Source organism: Globicephala melas, chromosome 2, assembly GCF_963455315.2.
Source record: "Globicephala melas chromosome 2, mGloMel1.2, whole genome shotgun sequence".
Taxonomy (NCBI): Eukaryota; Metazoa; Chordata; class Mammalia; order Artiodactyla; family Delphinidae; genus Globicephala; species Globicephala melas.
In genome coordinates, this window is record NC_083315.2 from 17,623,341 (window position 1) to 17,646,899 (window position 23,559).

Genomic DNA, 23,559 nt, shown 5'->3' on the forward strand with positions numbered 1-23,559 from the left:
TTGGAAAACAAACCAATGCAAGGCATGTTTTAACTAAGCACAAACATGACGCATGCCATATGCTTTCGGAATATTTGCTGCTATCAGTGAAGCTACATGGATATTACAGGGTTAGTTGAAAATGTCAGTAACTTACTCCAGAGAAAAGCTGGGTACGTTCTCCACACCAGTGTCGGCGTGCCCCACGGGCTCAACACGGCTGCTGTCTTCCTCTGTGCCATCCTCATCCTAGAGAGGGCGCAACACAAAGAGAAGCAGACTCTGAGTCAGGTTCATTCTTATGCAGTGAATGAAAGGGAACTGAATAAAACTGGAGTCTAAGAGGCATTGTGATAATGTTAACAATATCTCTCCTCTAGCAAGGATGACCTTTAATGATAAGATGGGTTTGTACATGTGAAAAGCTGCATTTTAAAGCAACAGTCTCCTGAGTTAGTACATCTTAGGGGGTGAACAAGATGCCACTGCAATAAGGAAAGAAAACATTAGAACTTATATTAACCCTCTTATCATTTTTATTTCACTTTTCGGTGTATGTTTTAGGAAGTAATTATATATTACTACAATGTTATAATAAACTAATAAATAAATGTACATTACACTGGGGATGCATGGTTAACATTTATACTAATCCAAACAGTTGAGATCATTATAAACCTTAACAACTAGCAAAATCTTCAGTCCTATTGTCAGTTCCCCAGTTCCTATTAACACACCTTGTCAAAAGGAACATCAAGTAAGCACAATCCTAGACTTAGATACTTCACCCTGTGAAATCTCACATAAAGTTACCCTAAGCCAATCGACTGATCATTTAGAGGTAAAGGCATTAAGATCCTAGCCATGAGGGATTCCCTGGTGGCGCAGTGGTTGAGAGTCCGCCTGCCGATGCAGGGGACACGGGTTCGTGCCCAGGTCCAGGAGGATCCCACATGCTGTGGAGTGGCTGGGCCCGTGAGCCATGGCCTCTGAGCCTGTGCGTCCGGAGCCTGTGCTCCGCAATGGGAGAGGCCACAACAGTGAGAGGCCTGCATACCACAAAAAAAACAAAAAAAGATCTTAGCCATGAAGAACCACTTGTGTTTACTTCTGTTACAAAGGACCCAGCGCCGGGAAAGGCACAAAGAGTAAGATAACCAACCCCAGTAACCACCATTGTAGTCTTCCTTTTAGAAAGGCAACAGTTTGTAAAAATTATACTCCAACATGCTGCAGAAATTGGGTAAACATGCTGGTGCTTCAAAAGGTGCATGTGGAATACATGTGATGGTTCATAAAAGTAAATGAAATGTCACCCAAGAATATGCCTTACTTTATCATCTTGGCCACTGTCTTTTCACTAAGCAGTTCACTAACAGTGACGTTGGCTTTGCAGGATCATTTGAATAAGGATAAACATGCCTGATGATATCAATGGTCCTATTATCCAAATTAGAATATTCAGAAAAGACTCCGAATCTCCAAACACAGTGGCTAGGAGGCTCGTGAGGGTTTCGCCTTGGATCCACAATGTGCATAATTTATGTACACGTACAATTTGTTAGGTTCACCTTTTCTACTGTATAAATTTGATAACAGTGAGTTTATATGTGAACTTCACTAAACCACCTAATGAGAGTCCACCATTAGAGAAAAACTGTATATGTTTAACCATGTATTTAACAGACTCATAGTAGAAATATATACACCATCAACAGAGACATCAATCAACAACATGATAAGCAAAGGTTATAGGTTCAAGACACAGCATCAAACAATATTTCAAATTATTGAAGCAATATGAAGGCAAGGCAGGGCAGCTGGTAATGCCCAACTGACATTTCCTCTGAGAATCTACCAAAATAAGAAGCTGAATGCACCGAGTGTCTCTCTGCGTTTAGATAGGCTCCGTGCATCCTCAATCGCAAGGCACTGCATGAAGTCAAGCTGCTTGAAGATTGATGACCCTGTGTTCTGCGAGGTTCTAAAATGTAGTTCTTAGTCACCTACTCTTTTAAGCACCAGCACATAATACATGTCAAAGGTGAACCAGCATCTTGAACCTGCCTAAGAACCACACTTCATGTAAACAAGAACTCCCCAAATTATGCTTTTCCATTGGGAGTGGGGGTAGGGAGGAGAGAAGTGTGATTGTATTTATATAAATCAGGTGGAAAACATACAAACAGTCTTATGGGTTAAAGACATTTTGTTTCAGGATTCATTAGTGATGTAAACACCGCTGAAACACCACCATGACGTATAACCAACAGAAACAGCAATGTGGCACTGTGAAATGGCCACATAAATGAAACACCCCAAACTACAGTGATGAAACAGTAACTGATAATTGACACATTCATTGTTCCCACAGGGGCCATTATCAGGTCCCCAAGAGCATGCAGAATATTATTTCACGTAGCTGCATATGGTGTTCAGTTATTTTGCAAAATTCACCACCCTGAGGCTGGGCTGCAATTGCTGTGGGAACCACAGTGTCTGGATGTGTGCAGATCAGCTCCTATATTGCTTTATTTTGTTGTTCTGTACTTTTTAAAGCTGCAGCTGAACACAGTCACTTTTAGTAGGAGTTATACACTGAATTCCACCATAACCATAATAAATGAAGCTCAGTTACTATGTACGTCAAATCAAGATGGAAGGTCTAGAGTATCAATTTAAGCTACATAGTGTTAAAAAATATTTCAGGTGAGTCAATGTACTTTTTGTCCTTTACCTTCTCTCCATTTTACAGCAGAGTGTAGTGGTTAAGAGTTCAGATTAGAAAATTAAACAAACGGAGATGTGAACACTAAGTGCGCCATCCGCCAATTTTATATCCTTAGGAAAGTTATACACCCCTTTTGCATCTCTATCCCTTCTTCTGTAAGCTAGGAACAATAGAAGCATCTTCTTTGTAGGACTACTGAGAGGAGTAAGTAAGATAATCCACGTCACAATCATAACATAATACCTGACACATGGTAATAGACAATAAATGTTAGCTGTTACTGAAAAGAGAAATAAACAATAAATATATGACATATAAAACATACCTTAGTAATTGTTTTAGGGTAATGTTACACAGCTATAAAATATTTTGAGAATATATATTTGTCCATACATACCTTGTGCCTTGCAGTAAAATTTAATATTAAACATATTAGCTACTCAGTTAATTACAAACTGTACCACCTGCATCTTATAAAGTTGCATAAAACCCGACATTTGTTGCACTTCGTTGTACACAACGTGCTTTCATCATAAAAGGCCTCCGGAATGAGAAAACATATTAAAAAATATAAACAACGAATGCTGTATACAATCCAGTAAATGGTGGGAAGAAGAAAACACCATGGGTTGTTAGTTGAGGAAATTTTCAAAGATAAAATAGATGTGAAGAACCGTGAAGGGTCTATGATTTCACCCTACTTGAAAGCTCGTAGTGAGCCTGCCATAGCTTCATGGATGTCACAGAGGACACGAGACTCCCGGGTCGGAGACAAAGGACAGTTCATTACAGCAACAGCGTTAGCCAGATCCTCATCCTTTTATGCACTGATTCCTAAGCTAAAATTCTCAGGGGCCCACACAGAAGAAACATAAGCCCAGGGAACTCGAACCTTTCACATAGGCAGTGAGCATGTCTGCCCACTGCTTTGGAGAGAGACACTATGCCTATCTTCCAAGGCTTCTTTCAACACATTGCTGAAAGAAGAGTCCGGAACAAAGGCCTTTATTCTCAAGATGTACAAAAATGCAAGAGAACCATGGAGAATTATCTCCCAACAACAGAGTTTAATCTGAGCATTGCCAAGTGGTAACATTTATATGATCACTAGCATACTAAAACTGGGAATACGATTAACAAATGCTCTACGATAACAATGTCTCTTGAATGGTAACATTAAATTGTACTAGATAAAAGAGTCATACCTTCTATATCAAGGAAAAACTAATTTTTCAATGTGGAACAATATGCCCAGCCAAACAAAAAAAGCAAGTGTGAAAATTCAAAAAACCTCTCAGACGTGCGAAGTCTTTACTTCCCATGGACCCTTCCACATAAAGCTATTTTGGGATGTGCTCCAGCAAAATCCAGAAAATTCAACAAAACAATGGACAAAACCCAAGGAAAGTCCCAGAATATGGTGACAGTCCAGAGAAGCAGAAACAAGTTCAGATTAGAGCGGCAGGATGGAGAGGTCTGGGAAGTCAATCTCCATGGGAAACATTTTGACAGACCTGATAGAGAACGGGGGGAGGGGAATTAAAGATATGTATAGAGAAAACAAAACAAATTTTTTTTAAAGTCAAAGCAATTAGCTCCAAGCACAACAAAGGGAAATGTGTAGGAAAGGACATGCAATCCGAGTACCTACCTGCTTGTGCAGGTGACAATGTGACAATGGCTACTGATTTCACTTGGACTTTTCATGTAACAATACTGAGAGGATGGGGATGGGGAAAGTGAAAGTGGCATAAAAGGAAAAAACCCATCTTCCATAAATGGCAAGTCCACAGATGTCAATAACTGGTAACCAGGAAAGAGCAACATAAATATTTTATTCAGAAACATGGAAGTAAATAGCAGAACCAACGTCTGCATAAATTGGGAGCTGCTGCCTCTGGGGAGAGGGGCTGGGGGAACACAGGGGAGGAGAACACAGAGACTGCTAGTTTTCTCATGAAACGCCTTCCAGCATGATACATGTAATTTTATTCTGACTACATACTTGAAATACCCACCAAGAGAGGCTCTTAGATCCACCTCAACATCCAGACTCTCAAGACCCCCAAATGCCACCTGGCATCAGATTTACTGCAAAGGATAAAAGGCAGGAAACCCAACTTGCCAGCAAGGCAGTGGCCCGCTTTTGTCCTTGGCAGGAGCCATCCTTGAAGATGTCCAGGGTCTCTTCCTGTGTGTCCCCCAGATGACAGCTCAGGTGCGGGGGGAAGAGACTCACATGGGCTGGATGCAAAGCGCTACCCTGGCTTGGGAGCCTCCTGTCTCAGAGAAGCCAGTATGTCTCATGACACCGCCACAGGGACAGCTGTTTGTCAGCTAGTTACAGTTTTTCGAGTCTAGATGCAAATTACCAATCAAAATAATTTAATTACCATACAAAGGTAGTTTACGGAAACTAACAGGTTTCCAGAAAAAGGGAGCCAGAAAAAACCCACCAAAGTTTACATTCTCATGCAGAGGGGGAAAAGATTTTGTTAACCTTTTATCTACTGTAAAATATTGATCTAAGCAATTTTTTTTAAGATGGAGGAGACAAGTAGTCAAAGAAGAGAAAAAGGTGAGAGAAAAATGAATATTTGATAAGCTTGCGTGAGAAGAGTGAGTTTTAGATCAGGTTAGAAACTTGTATTAGACAAATGGTGATAAAAGCTTCATGTGAACCCATTTGTTCTCTGCTTCTCATAAAAATTAATAATCTTACTCTCTTCCATAATATTAACAATATAAAGACACACCTTCAATTGAAAAAGTCCTTGAAGGACCGATGGATGATATATTCTGAAATCACAAGCACTCACACAAACTATGTCTTTAAGAAAACCAAATTTGGCTAAACCTCTAATCACCTTATTAATTTCAAAAATTATCTAGTTGTATTTTTTCCTAATGAGCACTATATATCTTCTCTACAGTCACAGATTTCTTTTTAATGATATCCAAATACTAAAGTGGATGCCATTGCAAGATAGTACAGGATCTGTAATTAGAACACTTAAAATCTGAATCCTGCCTCCATCACGCATATAAAGTATTAAGAGGACAAGCTTTGTAACTGGTTTGTTTACCAAACAAGGAAAGCAAAAGCACACTGTCTGCCTTATGGAACGTAATAAGACTTCACCCAGAAAGCAATCACCTGCATGTCAACATTCAAACTCTTGGGTTCCAAGGATCTAAACAGTTTGAATGGTTACTACTTTAAAGAAAAGCCTACAATTTTAAGGAATAATTTAATCATTTTAAAATGTTTTTTAAAAACTTAGGTTATACTTGTGTACGCAAATTTCCTGCATACCTGACTTTGATTTTTATGTTTAGGAAGCAAGACAAGAAACGAAAGTTCCGATGATACCCTGGGAAACAAATTTACAATATTCTTCCTCAAGTGTGGTTATTATTATTTTTTAGAGTAAAATAATTTGACTGGTTCAGTTATATTGCTACACTAATGCTCAACAAAATGATCTCTGTCACCTTTTTAGAATTTTAGAATTGCAAAATTTTCTGAATTTAATGTGAGACATTAACTATTAGTGAATCATAGCACCCCAGAGAAAATATTTATTTGAATGTTGACAGCATGAATTAAACCACTTTTGGGGGGGATCACATATGGTGGAAAACAAATTCCAAGGGGAATCTGTTTCCAAGTCCTCTAAGTATCACAAATTGGATTCCAGAAGGCTCTTGTGTTAAGGTTTCCACTACTTGATTAATTGGCCAAATCGCCAGGGAAAAATAATTTTCCATCATATGTGGAAAACAACTGAAAACATTTGCGGGGGGAGGGGAATTTCACAACTGAAAATGATAAATCTAGAGCAAACTTCTAAAGAAATAAAATCAGGAAATGTGTAATATAATTTTACTTAAAGATCATTATATTCTACTAGAGTAAAAAACATTTATATAAAAACAAGAATTCAAATACTCTTAAGAACAGATGAGATAATAAACAAGACTTTTTAGAATAAAAATATCTTCTTGTATTATATTATAGAGGGAAATTAATAGCTGTTATACCTTTAGAGACAGTGCAGTTCATTATAATATACACTTGCTCCACAGAACCCAGAGCTCAACACCAAATAATTTTGGATTAAAGGAAGAAGTATTCAGTACCTGTGATATTGAATGCTATATGTGAGCTGCATGCTCTCAACCGGATACCTAACATTCTCATCTCAAGCTAATACTGATCAAATGGAATGGCAAACATAGTCCTGAACACAGTCCATGAAATTTTCATTTACCACAGAAATGAAACATTTCCTGTCTTGAAACATACACAACATGACTCCACACAACCCAAGGCAAGAGAAGAGTCTTTGAGAAGAACAGATGGCGCTGATTTATGAAGCTATCTAACCACAGAGAACAGCAAATAGTATGTATCTTTGCACCTGTTACATGCACAGTGGAATCTTGAAATTTAGTTCCAAAATGTAAGCCCGCTTCTCATAGATTATTAGAGTTTTATCCCAAAGACGTGACCACTATCACCATTTCAACAATACGGAGGCCATTCGTTTTGCAGGAAGTACCTCTACACTGCTCAGTTTCCCTACCACACACCAATGGCCAAATGTACCCATTAGGTACACTGATTTTAATCATGACATGATTTTAATCAGCCTAATCATTCTGGTTCAGGTGTGGCTTCCTTATGAGACTAATACCCATTGGTTTTCTTTTGAACATTACTGAAAAAAATACGCTGACATATGGATTGTTGAAATGTACTGATTTTGTCATCTGACCAATCTTGCCTAACAATAACGTTTTAAACCTTACTGAGGTGATATTTTAAAATGCTTTACCTTTGGGGTGAAATAAGTAATACATGGGTAAGTAAACAATACTTGTTCAGACTTATTTTTAAAAACCACTTATAAATATTTTCCTTCAACAACTCGATTTCTCCTTGGCTTAAAAATGATTTCAGAATTAACCACTGATTTGTTAATGGAGAAACTAAAGTAATTAAACTTTTATTTAGATCGTTAAGAAAAAATCTAAACAAATATTTCTTGCTACAGATAAGTACAAATCACTTCTTAAAAAGGCAAGACACAACTTTTAAACTTCACAAATTTTAATTAACAATAAAATGATAATTGCTAGTATATACCGAGGACTTCTGATGTGCCAATTACTAAAGAACCCACTTCCTTAGTCCTCAATACAACCTCAATTTAATCCTTAACAACACAACCCTTAAACATATTCCAAAAAAACAAAGCATATGGGATTTTTTTTAATGAATTTTGTGCAAATCTTTTTTCCAAATATAAGTGAGCCATGTAACCATGTGACAAGCTTCCAGCTCTCTGAGCACAACATAGCTTGGATAACAGAGCCGTGTTGTTGACACTCAAAGCATTCTTTTTTTTTAAATTTATTTATTTATTTATTTATTCTTTTAATTTTGGCTGTGTTGCGTCCTCATTGCTGCGCGCGGGGGCTACTCTTCATTGTGGTGCGCAGGCTTCTCATTGCAGTGGCTTCTCTTGTTGCCGAGCACAGGCTCTAGAGCGCAGGCTCAGTAGTTGTGGTGCACGGGCTCTAAAGCGCAGGCTCAGAAGTCGTGGCACGCGGGCTTAGTTGTTCCTCGGCACGTGGTATCTTCCCAGACCAGGGCTCGAACCCGTGTCTCCTGTGTTGGCAGGTGGATTCTTAACCACTGCACCACCAGCGAAGCCTTGCAAAGCATTCTTTAATAAAGTTTACGAATGCTCTACATGAGATTATATATAGAAATGTACTGGATCCACCCAGTACGCGCACGGGTGTAATGAACAACCAACCTGGGTATGAGGCCTGCCTCTGCCATGTATTACTCATCCCACTGAGCCCCACTTTCTTAATCCAAATAAAGGAAATACGACTTCCCTAGCTCATAAACTTGCTGGGATTGACTCATGGCTACCACTACATGCAAAGTACCTTACATATTAAAACAAAATTTTTAGGAAAAAGAAAAAGAACCAATTTTACTAAACATCTATAACACACCACAAACTACATATACAATCTTTCACTTAATCCTCACAACAAGGTAGGACTTCTTATTATGAAGAAATTAGGCCTAGAAAAGATTTCAGATTTCTCTGCAGCAGTAGCCCTGGGATTTTGAAAACAGCACCATGGCCTGTGGTTCTTCAGTTTCACCATGTTTTTTCACTCTGTTTCACTCAGGGAAGAGTAACCCAGAACTATTCAGTACTGATGTGACCCTAGCTCACTAAGTTAGTCAGGGCTAGGGCCTGTGAGAAATGAAAATAAAATAAAATTTATGTTGTAAAAAATATTAAACTCTGAACATATAATAAATGAACTTTCATAGAGTGAGAATTACTATTAAAATATTTTTGTGTGTGAATTTTCATTTTAGGAGAAACATAAATAATGAACATCAGGAAATCTTACCAGCTGTTACATCTGGGTAACAGTGATTTTTACTGTGTCTCTATAACATTAAGTATTTTTACAATGAGCATAAAATCTTCTAGAAATAAAGAAAGGTTACTTTTATTTTTTAATAAAACGCTACAAAACTTTCATAAAGTACTTCTTATCACATAATATCGCTGCTTTATAATTTCTCTTAAAAGTGACTTTTCAAAGAATCAAGGATCTAGAAAGAAAACAGAACATTACAGGGAAGTAAAAAGATGGAACTGGTCATTGATATTGATGTATATCATACTGAATCAGTCCTAGAAATCAAGCAGAGAGATTTTTTTTAAAAATCAACGATTTGGTGTAGTGTCTGAATGGCAGAAGAAGAGCAAAAGACTGGTAAGATGCCATATCAAAAAATCAGAAGAAATTTAAATTAAAAATTAAAGAAAGAATAAAGAGTGAAGAAGAGTCACAGCTAGGCAAGTTCACCATTGGGCTCTGTGGCCCACAAAAACCTCACATGGCTTCCAACGGGGACCAAGATGTATATATTTTACCATTTTTCCTTGATGATAAATACATACTTTACCATTATTAATTTTGAAGGGCTTATTAAAAAACATTCTGTAGTCCCCAAAGTTCTACACCTCATTATTTTAAATTGTTAATAAGCAAGTAAAGAGCAACACATGGGTCCTATAACAAAATCCATTCTAAACACCTATTAGAGTTTGCACTGGTTTATTATTTTCCAATGCAATCTCATAACTTCACAAATGAAATGCAGTCATCAACTTACTTGAAACCAGTAAATGGCTTCAATAAGTTAAGGAGCTTTCAAAACAAAAATAAAAATCTCGTTTTCACTAAATTTTCTAGTTAAGTTCAATGAAGCAAAAGCTAGTTGGTAGATTTTCTGGGGATCAAGAGATTGTATTCTCTCAAACAAAACAAAACCTATTATATTTTGACACAAGGTACATGGCAATGATGATTAGACTGAATGCTCAATTTAAAATCATGGTTCAGGGCTTCCCTGGTGGCACAGTGGGTGAGAGTCCGTCTGCCGATGCAGGGGACACGGGTTCGTGCCCCCGTCCGGGAAGATCCCACATGCTGCGGAGCGGCTGGGCCCATGAGCCATGCATGGCTGCTGAGCCTGCGCGTCCGGAGCCTGTGCTCCGCAACGGGAGAGGCCACAGCAGTGAGAGGTCCGCGTACCGCAAAAAATAAATAAATAAATAAATAAAATAAAATAAAATAAAATAAAATAAAATCATGGTTCAAAAGTTTATAATAAAAGTAGAGGTTAACATTAATAAAGCTAATTAGCTATGTATTGGTGCATTGCCCTTAATGCCTGGGATCTGATACAAATGCTAAACAAAAATTAAGACATTAAACAAATACACTAATTTAAACCAATAAACATGTGTTATGTTTGGTATGGCACTTTAGCCTGGTGGTTAAAAACAGAATCTCCACGCAGAATGATTTTGACAAATTATGTAACTTCTCTGCCTTAGTTAACTCGTTTATAAACTGGGAAGAATAATACTATCTACTGAGTTTCTATGAGGATCAAATGAGTTAATTAACATAAAATGCTTGGAACACTGCCTACTACATAAGTAAAATATGTAGTTCATTTATCTACTCATCTCACTCATCTATTTATCAGAAGCCTATTTTTTTCTATGAATTTCAACAAAATCTTTATAAACTAGTGATAGTAATCCTTTAGATGTCATATAGCTATTACCAATTATGGTTTGTTTTCACTTTATGTAAAATGGAGATGGTAATACAAGAGATCATTACTTTATAAAAGCATTTGCCCATTTCACTGCTTTCTTCCTGGGTTTAATAAGGACCCAGATGTCACCTCCTGCCACCTCTCCTTTCACTCACGTCCCAGAAGATAACAACTATCTGTTCTAATGTGTAACTTTCAGAAATTTTTCAACCAAAAACAGTCTTGGAGAAAAGGACTGTTTAGGAAGGGTGATCGTTCAGAGTATCCCTTTCAACACACTTACTTATTACTAAAATTTCTTGAGTCAGAGAAATGAATTAAATGCTGGGAAGTCATTTCATTAGGTTTAATAACCATATCATTTGCTTTTGATTACACAATTTGATCCAATTATGTCAGTTCTTTTGGTTCCTCAGGTTGTCCCCTTGGGATATAATTAAATCTGGAATTTGTGATTTGCAAATGGACTAAAAAAACTTGAGCTCATTTTATGTGAAAGACTGTCTTATCAGTATTTACCTGAAAGAGATGCTTTCAGAGTAAGAGACTCATTACAATATTTAGTATAAAATGATTGCAGCAGTGATATACGAGACAAATAGAAATAGAAAATATAACAGATACTGGTTACTTTCAGTTACAAAAGTAAAAGTTCTGAAATACTTATTTAGGTCATTCATGGGGATAGAAACTGTTTGATTCTTGAAATATTTACTCCTGAATGTTCAAATAAAAGAGGATCAAGTTGTCTGCTTACCTGTTCTCCAGATAATAGGTTGAATTGGACTGATCCTCTCTTAGAAAGTTTTATCGGGCAAGTACTACAATTCGGTAGAAGATCGACTTTGTAACTAATAACAAACTGAAATAGATTTTAAGATATTAGACAGTCCCTGTATTTTTTAAAAGCTCAACAGCTATCTTTAGCATCACGACTCAGAGCATGGGCTTATTTCGGGGGTGAACAACTTGTAGTATCTTCAGATAAAAGACAGGGAAGCACATTCAGAAGTCTTTCACACTTTTCCTGTAAAGTCAGCTCAGCCTTTGTGATTCAGATTAGCTTTTCAAGGGCCAGAGCTACCTTTCTTCCTTTATTTGAGAAATCTTGAATACCAAATACTATTTCCTATTCAAAACCCTGAATCTGTCATTAGACAATTTCTTAAAATAAGTCTCACAGCCCTTTCATCTGGATTCTTCTCTCTCTGTGAGCCTTAGTTGCTGGATTCCTGGATGTGTGTCTGCGGGTGGCTTTTCTCCCTTGGGCATTAAATGTGAAACCCATCTTCTGTCTCTATTCTCTATCATTTCGAAAATCACCTCCACATATGAGAATTCTTTGTAAAATGGAACTGCAGGGAGTTTTTGTGCCTATATATACTCTTGGGGGTAGCAGTCAGATATTAATAAAATTCCAACTTCTTAAAAGAATCATTAAACAGACACTATTACTAGTGAGTTGAGTCAAACATGTGATGAGGTCAAAGAGACCTGCAGTTACAGACCTCACTTCTGACAGTCTCAAGAGATACCATCAAGATACAAATGTATTTTAAAAATAGAAACACATATATTGTTCCTGCGTTCAGCTAAGGAGCAGGGGTCAAGACTTAACACTCTGTGACCCCAAAGAACACTCGGGCCCTGCCTTGCTTCTCTGATAGGACTAGCAAGGTTGAAAGGGTCAGTTTGACATCACATCCTCAGGTCAGTCCTGGGGTTTCCATCAGAGCAATGTCACTAAGAAAGCACTTGGGAGATGGACCTGAACAATCCTAAGCCCAGCTCTTCTGGGGGCTCCAGTGGGGAAGGTGGGGACAGACTCTGACACTCAACTTGTTTGGCGTAAAGAGAAGTCTCATCAGGTTAGAGACAAAACCCAATGCAATGATGGGCTGTCAAAGCAGAGACTTGGACGGATAACCAATCATTTCTAGGAAGTGGCGTGAAGATGTGATATATGCAGGAGTGTGCTGATAACTGTCTAAGAGCTGGCTCTCCAAAGAAAAAAAATGTTTTTAAGGGGAAAAAAGATCTGATTTGTAATGTTCGCCAACACCTGTGGCAGACTGTAAACTACCAAGATGATGTCACTTAACAGAGTTGGGAAGACATATGACCATCAGGCAGAAGCAGGCTATAATTACTCAGGTGCTACTGGGGAAGATTAGAAAGAAAGGAAAGAATTCTTAGAAGATTAATTAAAAATATAAATAATATAAAGTACCAACATTCTGTCTGACACTTATTCATACTTTGCCAGATTATTGCTCAGTTTTATTTTATATCCTAGTAAGGCCATTCATGTAACAGATGTTTAACTATTCTTTGAACCAGCTAACAAATGAATTACAGATCTCCTATGATGGGGTTTGTCCCAATAAACTCATAGTAAGTCAAAAATATCATAAGCCCGGGCTTCCCTGGTGGCACAGTGGTTGAGAGTCCGCCTGCCGATGCAGGAGATGCGGGTTCGTGCCCCGGTCCGGGAAGATCCCACGTGCCGCGGAGCGGCTGGGCCCGTGAGCCATGGCCGCTGAGCCTGCGCGTCCGGAGCCTGTGCTCCGCAACAGGAGAGGCCACAACAGTGAGAGTCCTGCGTACCGCAAAAAAAAAATCATAAGCCCAAAATGTATCTAATGGTCCTAACCTACATCACAGCCTAGCCGAGCCTGCCTTAAATGTGCTCAGAACACTTACATTAGCCTACAGTTGGGAAAAATTGTCTAACACAATGCCTGTTTTATAATAAAGTACTGCATATCTCATGCAATTTATTGAACACTGTACCAGAAGAGAAGAACAGAATGGTTGTCAGTGTTCTGGATGTACACCCTCCAGATCACGTGCCGACTGGAAACTGCGACTCACTGCCACGGCCCAGCAACACGAGAGAGGAGAGAGCGGATGCAAACATCCATGACTAGATCCAAATTCAAAATTCGAAGTAAGGTTTCTGATGAATGTGTACTGAACCATCCTAAGTTGGGAACCATGTGTACCATCAAGCAATGACTTTCTAACAATGACCACCACCACTCTGACAGCAAAGGACAATTTTTACCTAAATTGGAACTTGTATTTCCTAAAAGGCCAGTTATAAAGGGACTAGACACCGCAGTGCATCTGGCACCTCTATGGCACCTAAGTGAGACTAGAGAAAGGGGTCCCCTTGGAGAATCTGGCATGGGGTGCAAATCACAGGCTGTATGTCACCCCAATTCTCCCCTTCTGCAAAACAACTAAAAGCAGTGGCCTTGAGCATAACGTTGCTTTTCAGCGTTTAATAATTATACCTGTTAAGTGCATACATTTTGAACAAGGCACTTTATTTTATCTTATATTTTAGTAAAACACTGAAAATAACTTTATATAATTACCTCAGAGGATAAAGATGGGTAGGAAGAGGAAAAATATTTATTGACAGTGGTGATAATACTAGACATCCTCACGAATGAGCCAGGCCCTATATCCATGCTGTTCCTGTTCTACAAATAGAGAACTGCAGCTCCGAGTGGTTAAGGAACCCATCCTTTGTCACACAGCTATCAGTCCACATCTAAATCTACCAGACTCAAAGGCAAGCTCCTGGAGGGCAGGGCAGCTGACCTGGAAAGGGAGCAAACACACAATTCTCAGCACCACAAGCTGAAATGCAAAGAGAGCCTAGAGGCAGGGAAAGAGGAGAGCACCCACAATCACCTCCCCTTGTCTTTCAGCAGTCAGCTACTGCTGAGCCAGGTCTGGAGACGGCCTGCAGAGCTGAGGAGGTCTCCTGAGCACACCAAGCAGTCACCGAACAGTCACCAGGCATCTTTACAAACTCACAACAGCTAACTCGGTTCCTGACTCCAGGGCCCTAAACATAGGCTCAGCTATCCTGGACAGCTCGGGATTGCCAAGGTAACAACCTAATTGCAACATGAAAATGAAAACATGGCCCAACCCTGACACATACCAACATCCACATCCATTGCTGGAGTCAGAATGTGGACAGGGAGGCAATAAACAAACAGGGGCTGCAGAGGAAACGGCACCTGAGTTTCTGGCCAAATATTTCTTAAATCAAGATCTTGAGACTGTGAAACACTTTTACTTCCTGAGCTGCAACGGTAAGAATGAACTGACTTTGCTGTTTTAAAGAAAATGCGAAGAATTTGGATTACACGCAACTTCCTTTTCCTCAAATTTTTGGGAAAAATGTCCAACCTACAGAAAATTGAATAGATACACTCAATAGACCCTTCACCTAAATTCACTAATTGCTAACATCTGTCTTCTCTCTCGCATATGTTTTATTTTTGAACCATTGAGCTTACGTTGCCACAGATATTCTTAAAGGTGACTTGAGGATAAAAACAGAAAATGGAGTACAATTGGTTAGGTTTAACTTCTTTTTAAATTTATTTATTTTTATTTTTGGCTGCGTTGGGTCTTCGTTGCTGTGTGCGGGCTTTCTCTGGTTGCGGCGAGCAGGGGCTACTCTTCCTTGTGGTGCGCGGGCTTCTCATTGCGGTGGCTTCTCTCGTTGCAGAGCACGGGCTCTAGGCGTGCAGGCTGCAGTGGTTGCAGCACGCGGGCTCAGTAGTTGTGGCTCGTGGGCTCTAGAGCACAGGCTCAGTAGTTGTGGCACACGGGCTTAGTTGCTCCGAGGCATGTGGGATCTTCCCGGACCGGGGATCAAACCCGTGTCCCCTGCATTGGCAGATGGATTCTTAACCACCACGCCACCAGGGAAGCCCTAGGTTTAATTTTAATTTGGAGAAATTTTTGTAAAAAAATGATGAGTATGCATCTTAATTGTTTTCAATTACCAAATGCATTTATTTCTGTTACGCGTTGCTGATACTTTACACTGCCCCCACCCCAAAAAAAAAGGAAAAAAGGAGAGAGACAAATTAAGATTAAATTATGAAAGATTAGAAATTTAGGCAAGGATTTCACAGGTGCTTTCCCATATGATACAAATTAAAATACCCTTGGTTTAACAGATTACAGAGTGATTTTACAAAAGTTTCCACAGAGGGAAAAGACCCATGACCAACCTAGAAAGGATAAGATTTGGTTTCAGAGTATGTGGTAGGAAAGTAGCAAGGCAAGTCTAAAATCATATTTTAAAGAATAACTTTTGCTTATTAAAAGCGTACTTATAAAGGTTTTTCATAAGTCTATAAAAATAAATCCATTTCATAACTGTATATTTTCAAAGATTTAGATGTACTAATTCAAAAAAAAATTATTCTACGTGCTAGATGAATGGATGATAATTTTTGAGATTTAAAAAGTAAATTTTTAGGTGTTTATCATGAAACTCTTCAAGGCAGTTAAGTACCATGGTTGGCGATTATACATTCTTTATTTTGGACATTATCCACATTCCTGATGGAAATTAGGAGTAACTTATTCTACCAGACTTAATCTTTTGTCTCATAAATGACAGCAAATAAATTCATGGTCTGTTTAAACATCCATGATTACAGTTCTTCAGAAAATTAACTTAATCTGTTTAGAAATCTTTAATTTACTAGTGCTTACTGAGTGACTACCTTCAAATCACAGCAGGAGACATGAGGACATTTATCTTATCATGCGCCGTTTTCAGAGGCGATTCCAATCTTGTCCTCTGAGAATGCATTAAACTTTTAAATAAAAGGTGCTATGCGGGCTTCCCTGGTGGCGCAGTGGCTGAGAGTCCGCCTGCCGATGCAGGGGACATGGGTTCGTGCCCTGGTCCGGGGGGATCCCACATGCCGCGGAACGGCTGGGCCCGTAAGCCATGGCCACTGAGCCTGCGCGTCTGGAGCCTGTGCTCCGCAGCAGTGAGAGGCCCACGTACCGCAAAAACAAAACAAAAGGTGCTATGCATTTATAAAAATGAATATAAAAAATAATAGGGTAATTTTTAAATATTAATTTAAATTTTATCATCAAGTAAATGTTAAAGAAGATGTTGGGTGTTGAGGGAAGAATGGGAGACAAGTAATACAAAGAAATGCTATTTGGGGACTTCCCTGGTGGCACAGTGGTTAAGAATCCACCTGTCAATGCAGGGGACACGGGTTCGAGTCCTGGTCCAGGAAGATCCCACATGCCGCGGAGCAACTAAGCCCGTGCACCACAACTACTGAACCTGTGCTCTAGAGCCTGCAAGCCACAACTACTGAGCCTGCGTGCCGCAACTACTGAGGCCCGCGCACCTAGAGCCCGTGCTCCGCAACGAGAAGCCACCTCAATGAGATGCCCGCACACCACAATGAAGAGTAGCTCCCGCTTGCCACAACTAGAGAAAGCCAGTGGACAGCAACGAAGACCCAACGCAGCCATAAATAAATAAATGAATGAATGAATGATTAAAAAAAAAAGAAAGAAATTCTCTTTGAAGCAAGGGAAACCAACCCACCTCAGCATTGGAGTGTATGTGTCTCTTTAGCAATTTTTTTTAATGTTATGAGGAGTGTTTCCCCATCATCACATCATCTCATAAAAGATTAAACTGGTGCTAATGTACACAGAATAAAACACGGAAGCCCCATGCTATCTCCACAAGTCCCCCCTTTAAAATGAATCACAGTTGTAATTTGGAAAATATCCCTCCAATTCCCTCTCTATAACAGTATATACGTGAGATGCCCATATATGCAGGTGTAATTTTTATATGAAATGAAACATATTATATATACCCTGTGAAACTTGTTTTTTTCACTTAACAACAAACTTGTTTTTTTCACTTAACAACTTAACAAAATCTTTCAATATTTATACAGATATTTTTACCTGAATTCTTTTAATAGCTGCAGAGTATCCCTTAGTACAATATAGAATAATTGACATAGTTACTCCTTCATTAATGGACAAGAGTAGCTTGTTTCTATATTTTTTACTACTCTAACAATTAACATACTTATCCATGAGCCAACATTTCTCTGTAGGTAATATTCTCACTAGTACAATTTTGCAATCAGAGAGAGATATTGCCAAATTCACTCTCAGAAAGGCTTCATCAAGTACATTCCGTTCTATAGCACGCAAGTGTGCCTATAGGGCCACATCCTTGCAGCCAATGGATTGCTAAAATTATTCGGCCAAATTTTTTTGCTGAACTATAACCAAAAAATCAATATTTTAATTTGCTTTTCGATGATTCCCAGTGAGGGTGAGCATCTATTAATAAGAAGACAATTACTCTCATTTTCTTTGAAAATGAGTCAAAAATATTTCAGTAAAAAGGGCTTCATTAAGCCAGTATACCGAAGTGAAGAGGAATTTTTATTCCTACTTGTTTTATTAAATGATATACTCTGATTAACAGCATTCAAACTTTTAACAACCAGTTCATGTGTGGGAGACAGATGGCCAAAACAAGGGTGTATGATCATTAAGAGAATGGAGTAAGTGACCAAATGGCTCATGACCAAGATGCCAGAACTCAGCAGGCCTCAACTATATGTTTACATCTGCACACATGCTCCTGTTATTTCTTACTTATTATACAGCATCGCGGCCATTTACGTGACTAAGGACAGGAATCGTCCCTTTGACCAGGAGATGCTCATTGCCCAGCTCAGTTTGTTACACATTTTACATGTACAATTATTCTTGCAGAATTGAACTGAGACACATCATAGGTGTACATTCTCAGAGAGGAGATACAGACCACAATTGGTCACTTCAACTGTGTATTTATAGCATTTATGAAGCATTAAGTCCCCCAGTTTGGCCTGTTGTCTCAAATGATGACATTCAAACATATATACATGTTGACATGAATTTAGTTACTCTTCAATCTGTAATTTTAAAATGTAAAACACAATTTATCTTTTCAAAATGATTCCAGGGAAAAATTTTAAATGAACTAGTATATGCTAGTTCTTGATATTTTTGATTTCTCTGAATCATATACAGCTGAAAACTTGGTATCCATTTTTTAAGTTGAGATATGATTGACATATAACATTATATTAGTTTCAGGTGTACAACATAATGATTTGATATTTGTATATATTGCAAAATGGTCACCACAAGTCTAGTTAAAGTCCATCACCACACAGTTACAGATTTTTTTTCTTGTGGTAAGAACTTTAATCTCTTAGCAACTTTCAAATATATAATACAGTATTGTTAACTGTAGTTACCATGCTGTACGTTATATCCCTAGCGCTTATTTATTTTATAACTGGAAGTTTGTACCTTTTGACCACCTTCACCCATTTTGCCCACCCCCATGCATCTGCACCTAGCAACTACCAATCTGTTCTCTGTATCTACGAATTTGGTTTTTTGTTTTTGTTTTTAGATTCCACATATAAGTGAGATCATGTGGTATTTGTCTTTCTCTGTTTGACTGATTTCACTTAGCATAATGCCCTCAAGGTCCATCCTTGGACCTTGGACCTCCAAGGTCCATCCTTGGTCCATCCATGTTTCACAAATGGCAATATTTCCTTATTTCTATGGCTGAATAATATTCCATTGTGTGTGTGTTATGTGCATACCACATCTTCTTTATCCATTCAACGATCCATGGACACTTAGGTTGTTTCCATACCTTGCCTACTGTAAATAATGTTGCAATGAACATGGGGATGCATTTTTTTTCAAGTTAGTGATTTTGTTTCCATGGTTTTTTAATTCAGTTAATGAGCATATGAATCACCACCCCTTGGGATAGACGCAGGGTGCAGTCTAATAAAGAACCTGAAAAAAGCCATGGATGCTTTCCCTAGGAACAAGCTCATTAAAAAAAGGGGGGGGGGTATCTTCCTTATGAATTCAGAAAGTTCTCGTGCATCTAGCCACTTATTTATTTATTCAATGACTGAATGCCTATGATGTGCCAGGCGCTGTCCAAGGCACTGGGGACACAGGAGTGAACAAAACAGGCAATATTCCCGCCCTCCTGAAACATATTTTAACAGGCAGGAATGGAAAATTCACAATAAAGGTGATAAATAAGCAAATTACATGTAGGTAAGAAAGTGCTAGTAAAAACACAGTACGGCCAGGGGCACTGGGAATGAAAAAGGCAGGGAAAGTGGGCGGTTCGGCAGGGGTAGCAACCCCTTACAGTCCTAAACAGGGGTTCGGAAAGTCTCAGCGAGAAGGTGAGATCTGAGCACAGGTTTGAAAGACGGGGGAGAGTTAAGCAAGGGGAAGTCTGGGGAAAGCGCATTCCAGGCAGAGGAGCAGAGAAAAGACCCTAAGAAAGCTTGTGCAGTCAAGGAACAGACCTCACAGGCTTCCCAAAACACACCCCAGGTCAACAGCTCCACCCCTGTGAATCTCAGTTTAAGGGGAAGTTATCTTTGTCTGTGCAGTTATCATTAACTAGATAATAGAATGAATGGATTTTAGAGCCAGGAAGACATTGACTTGAATGCAAAGTGTTGTACTCCCGTGTGACCTTTAGCAAGTTGTATGACTCTTAAGGCTCACGTTTCTCATCCAGGAAATGGGGATAATAATGCTAAACATTACCTCATAGGTTCTGTATAAGGACAATGCATATTAAGAGCTTAGCACTGGGGGTTATTGCATTGTGATTATGGTCAACAATACTGTATTACAAACTCCAAAGATGCTAAGAAACTATATCTTAATTGTTCTCACCACAAAAAAAGAGAAGATAGCTATGTGATGTGGATAGAGGTGTAAGATAATTCTACAGTGGTAACCATACTGCAAAACATAAATGTATCGAATAAAAGTTTTGTACACCTTAAACTTATGCAATGTTATACATCAATTTTATCTCAGTAAAAAATAAATAAAATAAACAAGCTCTTAGTTTAAAAAAATTTAGCATACTAAAAGTCAAGAAATAGTATATCTTGTAATTATTAACCAAAAATTAATTACCCTAACTAAATACAACACAGAGATGCACATATACAACCACACACACACACACACACACACACACACACACACACACTTGAGGTTAAAAAAAAAAGTCAGCGTATGTTTTTGTTATTATTAAAGTTGTTTTGATGAGAACTGGAGTATCAAGACATTAGATTATATAACAATCACCCATGTTTTCCAGACCACCTTAAAATCCCAATAATTTTTTTTTAATTCACAGAATCATTATTACAATTCAAATATTAACAACCTGGCAAATTTTAAGTCACATGAGAAATTGAAAAGAAACCATGAAACCCTGGCCCAATTTTTATCTTCTTATTCGTAGGAAGTCCCTAAGCAATATTATTCTAGCAAAAAGTATCTCACTACTGACTGAAGATTAACTCTTAAATTCCCCTCTATTCTGAAGCTCAGACATATTTCTGTACTTGCAAGTGGTATATACCATAAGGTACAATTAGTTATACGTTAACATCTTACCTAATAGTAGAAAAACAATAGAAGAAAGAAGCTGAAGTTTGATGATAAATAGTTCCATCATCTCATTATGTGGAGCAACTCATATTCATTATGTAGAGCAACACATGCAGAGGGTAAAAAATATAATCACCAGACATATCATATTTTCTGCTAAACAAAAAATTCCTTAGAATGAACAGAGATTTTAATAGAATTCCTTGGGATAAGAATCAAGCCTAATGTTATTTAATATATTCATAGTAATCTGTTGGAAGAAACAGAAAACAAGATATATTCCAGTAACACAAAACCATTCAGGTCAGTAGAAACCAGAAGGGTCTTTTAAAAGGCTCCAGGAGGAACTAATCAAATATGAAGCCTGATGAAATCTGGCTTATTAACGCAAGGTAATCAAGGTTCTCTTTAACATTAAATTTTGACTGAACAGCCCTACCCCAATGAGCAATGACTTCTTCACATCAGCAGGCAACTAAGAACAACCCCTCCCATCATTTAAAAAACAAAACACCTTCGTCGTCTTCTCTTAGTTTTTCATGTTTTATACCTCCCATTTATCCCTCAACCCCCTAGAAATCTGGTGCCTGGCCCTTCGTTCTACTGAAATTGCTGTGAGCCATTCTTCATATCTCAACCATAGAAAATCACATCCTGATCACTACCAAGACCAATTGATTCTACCGCCTAGTACCTATCAAATTTATGCTTTTCATCTCTGCTGCAACAGCATGGATTTAGGACATTCTTTCTTATCCTTCTAATGGGGGTTTCTCTTCTCAAATCCATTTTCAGTGTACTTTAACGGGTAAAGAAACTTGCTGTTTGAACCAATGTGACAGATTTGACCCCTTTTCTCCATCACCAATGTTGTATTTGCATAATATATATTTGGATACTTCCACACAATCTGGACCCAATTTAACTTCTAATATCTATCCTGTCCACACATGAACACTAAACTCCCATCACACCAGACTTCTCACCAACAAAACCTCCCCTACGCTCACCTTTCTGTAACCTGGCTTTACCGGGGTACCACTGTCATCTTTCAAGACCCAAAGTGAATACCATCTATTTATCCAAAGCAGTCCTAGTGTTTTGGGGTAGAGCACCTGAATATCCATCCACCTGTCACATGCACTGAAATGTCCACGTGATGCCTTTCACCCACCTCTTACTCACCAGAAGCACACAGGATCACAGTGCTCTGTCGCCCCAAGAGACTATAAGGCATCTGAGAGCAGGGACAGAATTATTTTGACTAAATACTACACGTTTGTTTCACATACAAAAAAAACCCTACATTTTTTGACAGTAGAATAGACTGTTGAATGTAATTTGCTTATTATTCTATCCAACAAGGCCTTATATTGAAAGATAAGAAGCAAGTTGAGTTCCTAATGATAGAACATGACTACTGAAAATTTAAAGCAATCACTAGGACAGGGTGTGTGGCAAAGAATAGCAATAACTTTTATATTAGGTTTTGACTAACATATGATGTAATTAAAGTAACATTTATTGACTATTGAGCTATATTATTTTATTGAAGAGTCAAATCAAAGTGATCACGGTCACACAGCTAAGGGCAACAGAAATCTAAGTTTTTCTGGTTAGGAGCATAATTTGTAAACCACTGTGATAAGGTCATTAAAGCTTCTAAACTTTATTAGTAAGAAAGAGGTAATTCCTCCAACAGTCCAGATAAGGAAAGGGGGGTTCAGAGCAGTCAGACTAATAAATCCCTCAAGGCAGGAATCAAATCTGAGCCTCTGATTGGGAGCACATGACACAGCGTCCTCATAGGGGGCTCCACACAGACAGAACACCAGAACACCAGAACACCTTTGGCTCAAAAGCAAGAAAATAACCCCTGACATCATGGGATAAAAAAAAAAATTTCCTCAAAATTTTACCAGACTCTTTGTTTTCCAGACAGACTTTTGGAATATTGGTTTTCCTTAAGTGACCATTTCCATCCAGGTTCTGCCCCTCCAGGAAGCTAGAGGTTAAGCAGTTTATGCAAGATTCCCATTAAGAAGCATGAACTAGGACTCAATTTTGGTCTCCTCGCTGTTCAAACCACTCCATTCTCAAGCAGGGCAGTACCTTAAAGCGAGCGTCCAAAACACATGTGACCAGAGACTGGATTAAGTAATTAACGACACAACACTGATTCAAAAGGTGGGGGGGGGGGGCATTGGAGGAATAGAAGAAATGCAAGGAATATTTATTTAATAGAAGGAATATTTATTTAAAAGGAATGCACAGAAGTCCAACAGAGCGTAGGATATGCATGAGGTCATGGTAGGAGATGAAGTCT

The 23,559-nt window shown here is 38.5% G+C and overlaps 1 protein-coding gene across 21 annotated transcripts in view; it reads right to left on the reverse strand.

Moving 5' to 3' along the window:
• PARD3 (par-3 family cell polarity regulator) overlaps nucleotides 1-23,559 on the reverse strand; it is a 639,757-nt gene that overhangs the window by 292,859 nt on the left and 323,339 nt on the right. For all 21 annotated transcript variants that reach the window (XM_060293163.2, XM_060293165.2, XM_060293169.2 and 18 more), the window contains one exon: nucleotides 137-228. In XM_060293163.2, coding sequence (XP_060149146.1) covers nucleotides 137-228 — 92 coding nt within the window. The remainder of the gene's footprint in view (nucleotides 1-136; nucleotides 229-23,559) is intronic.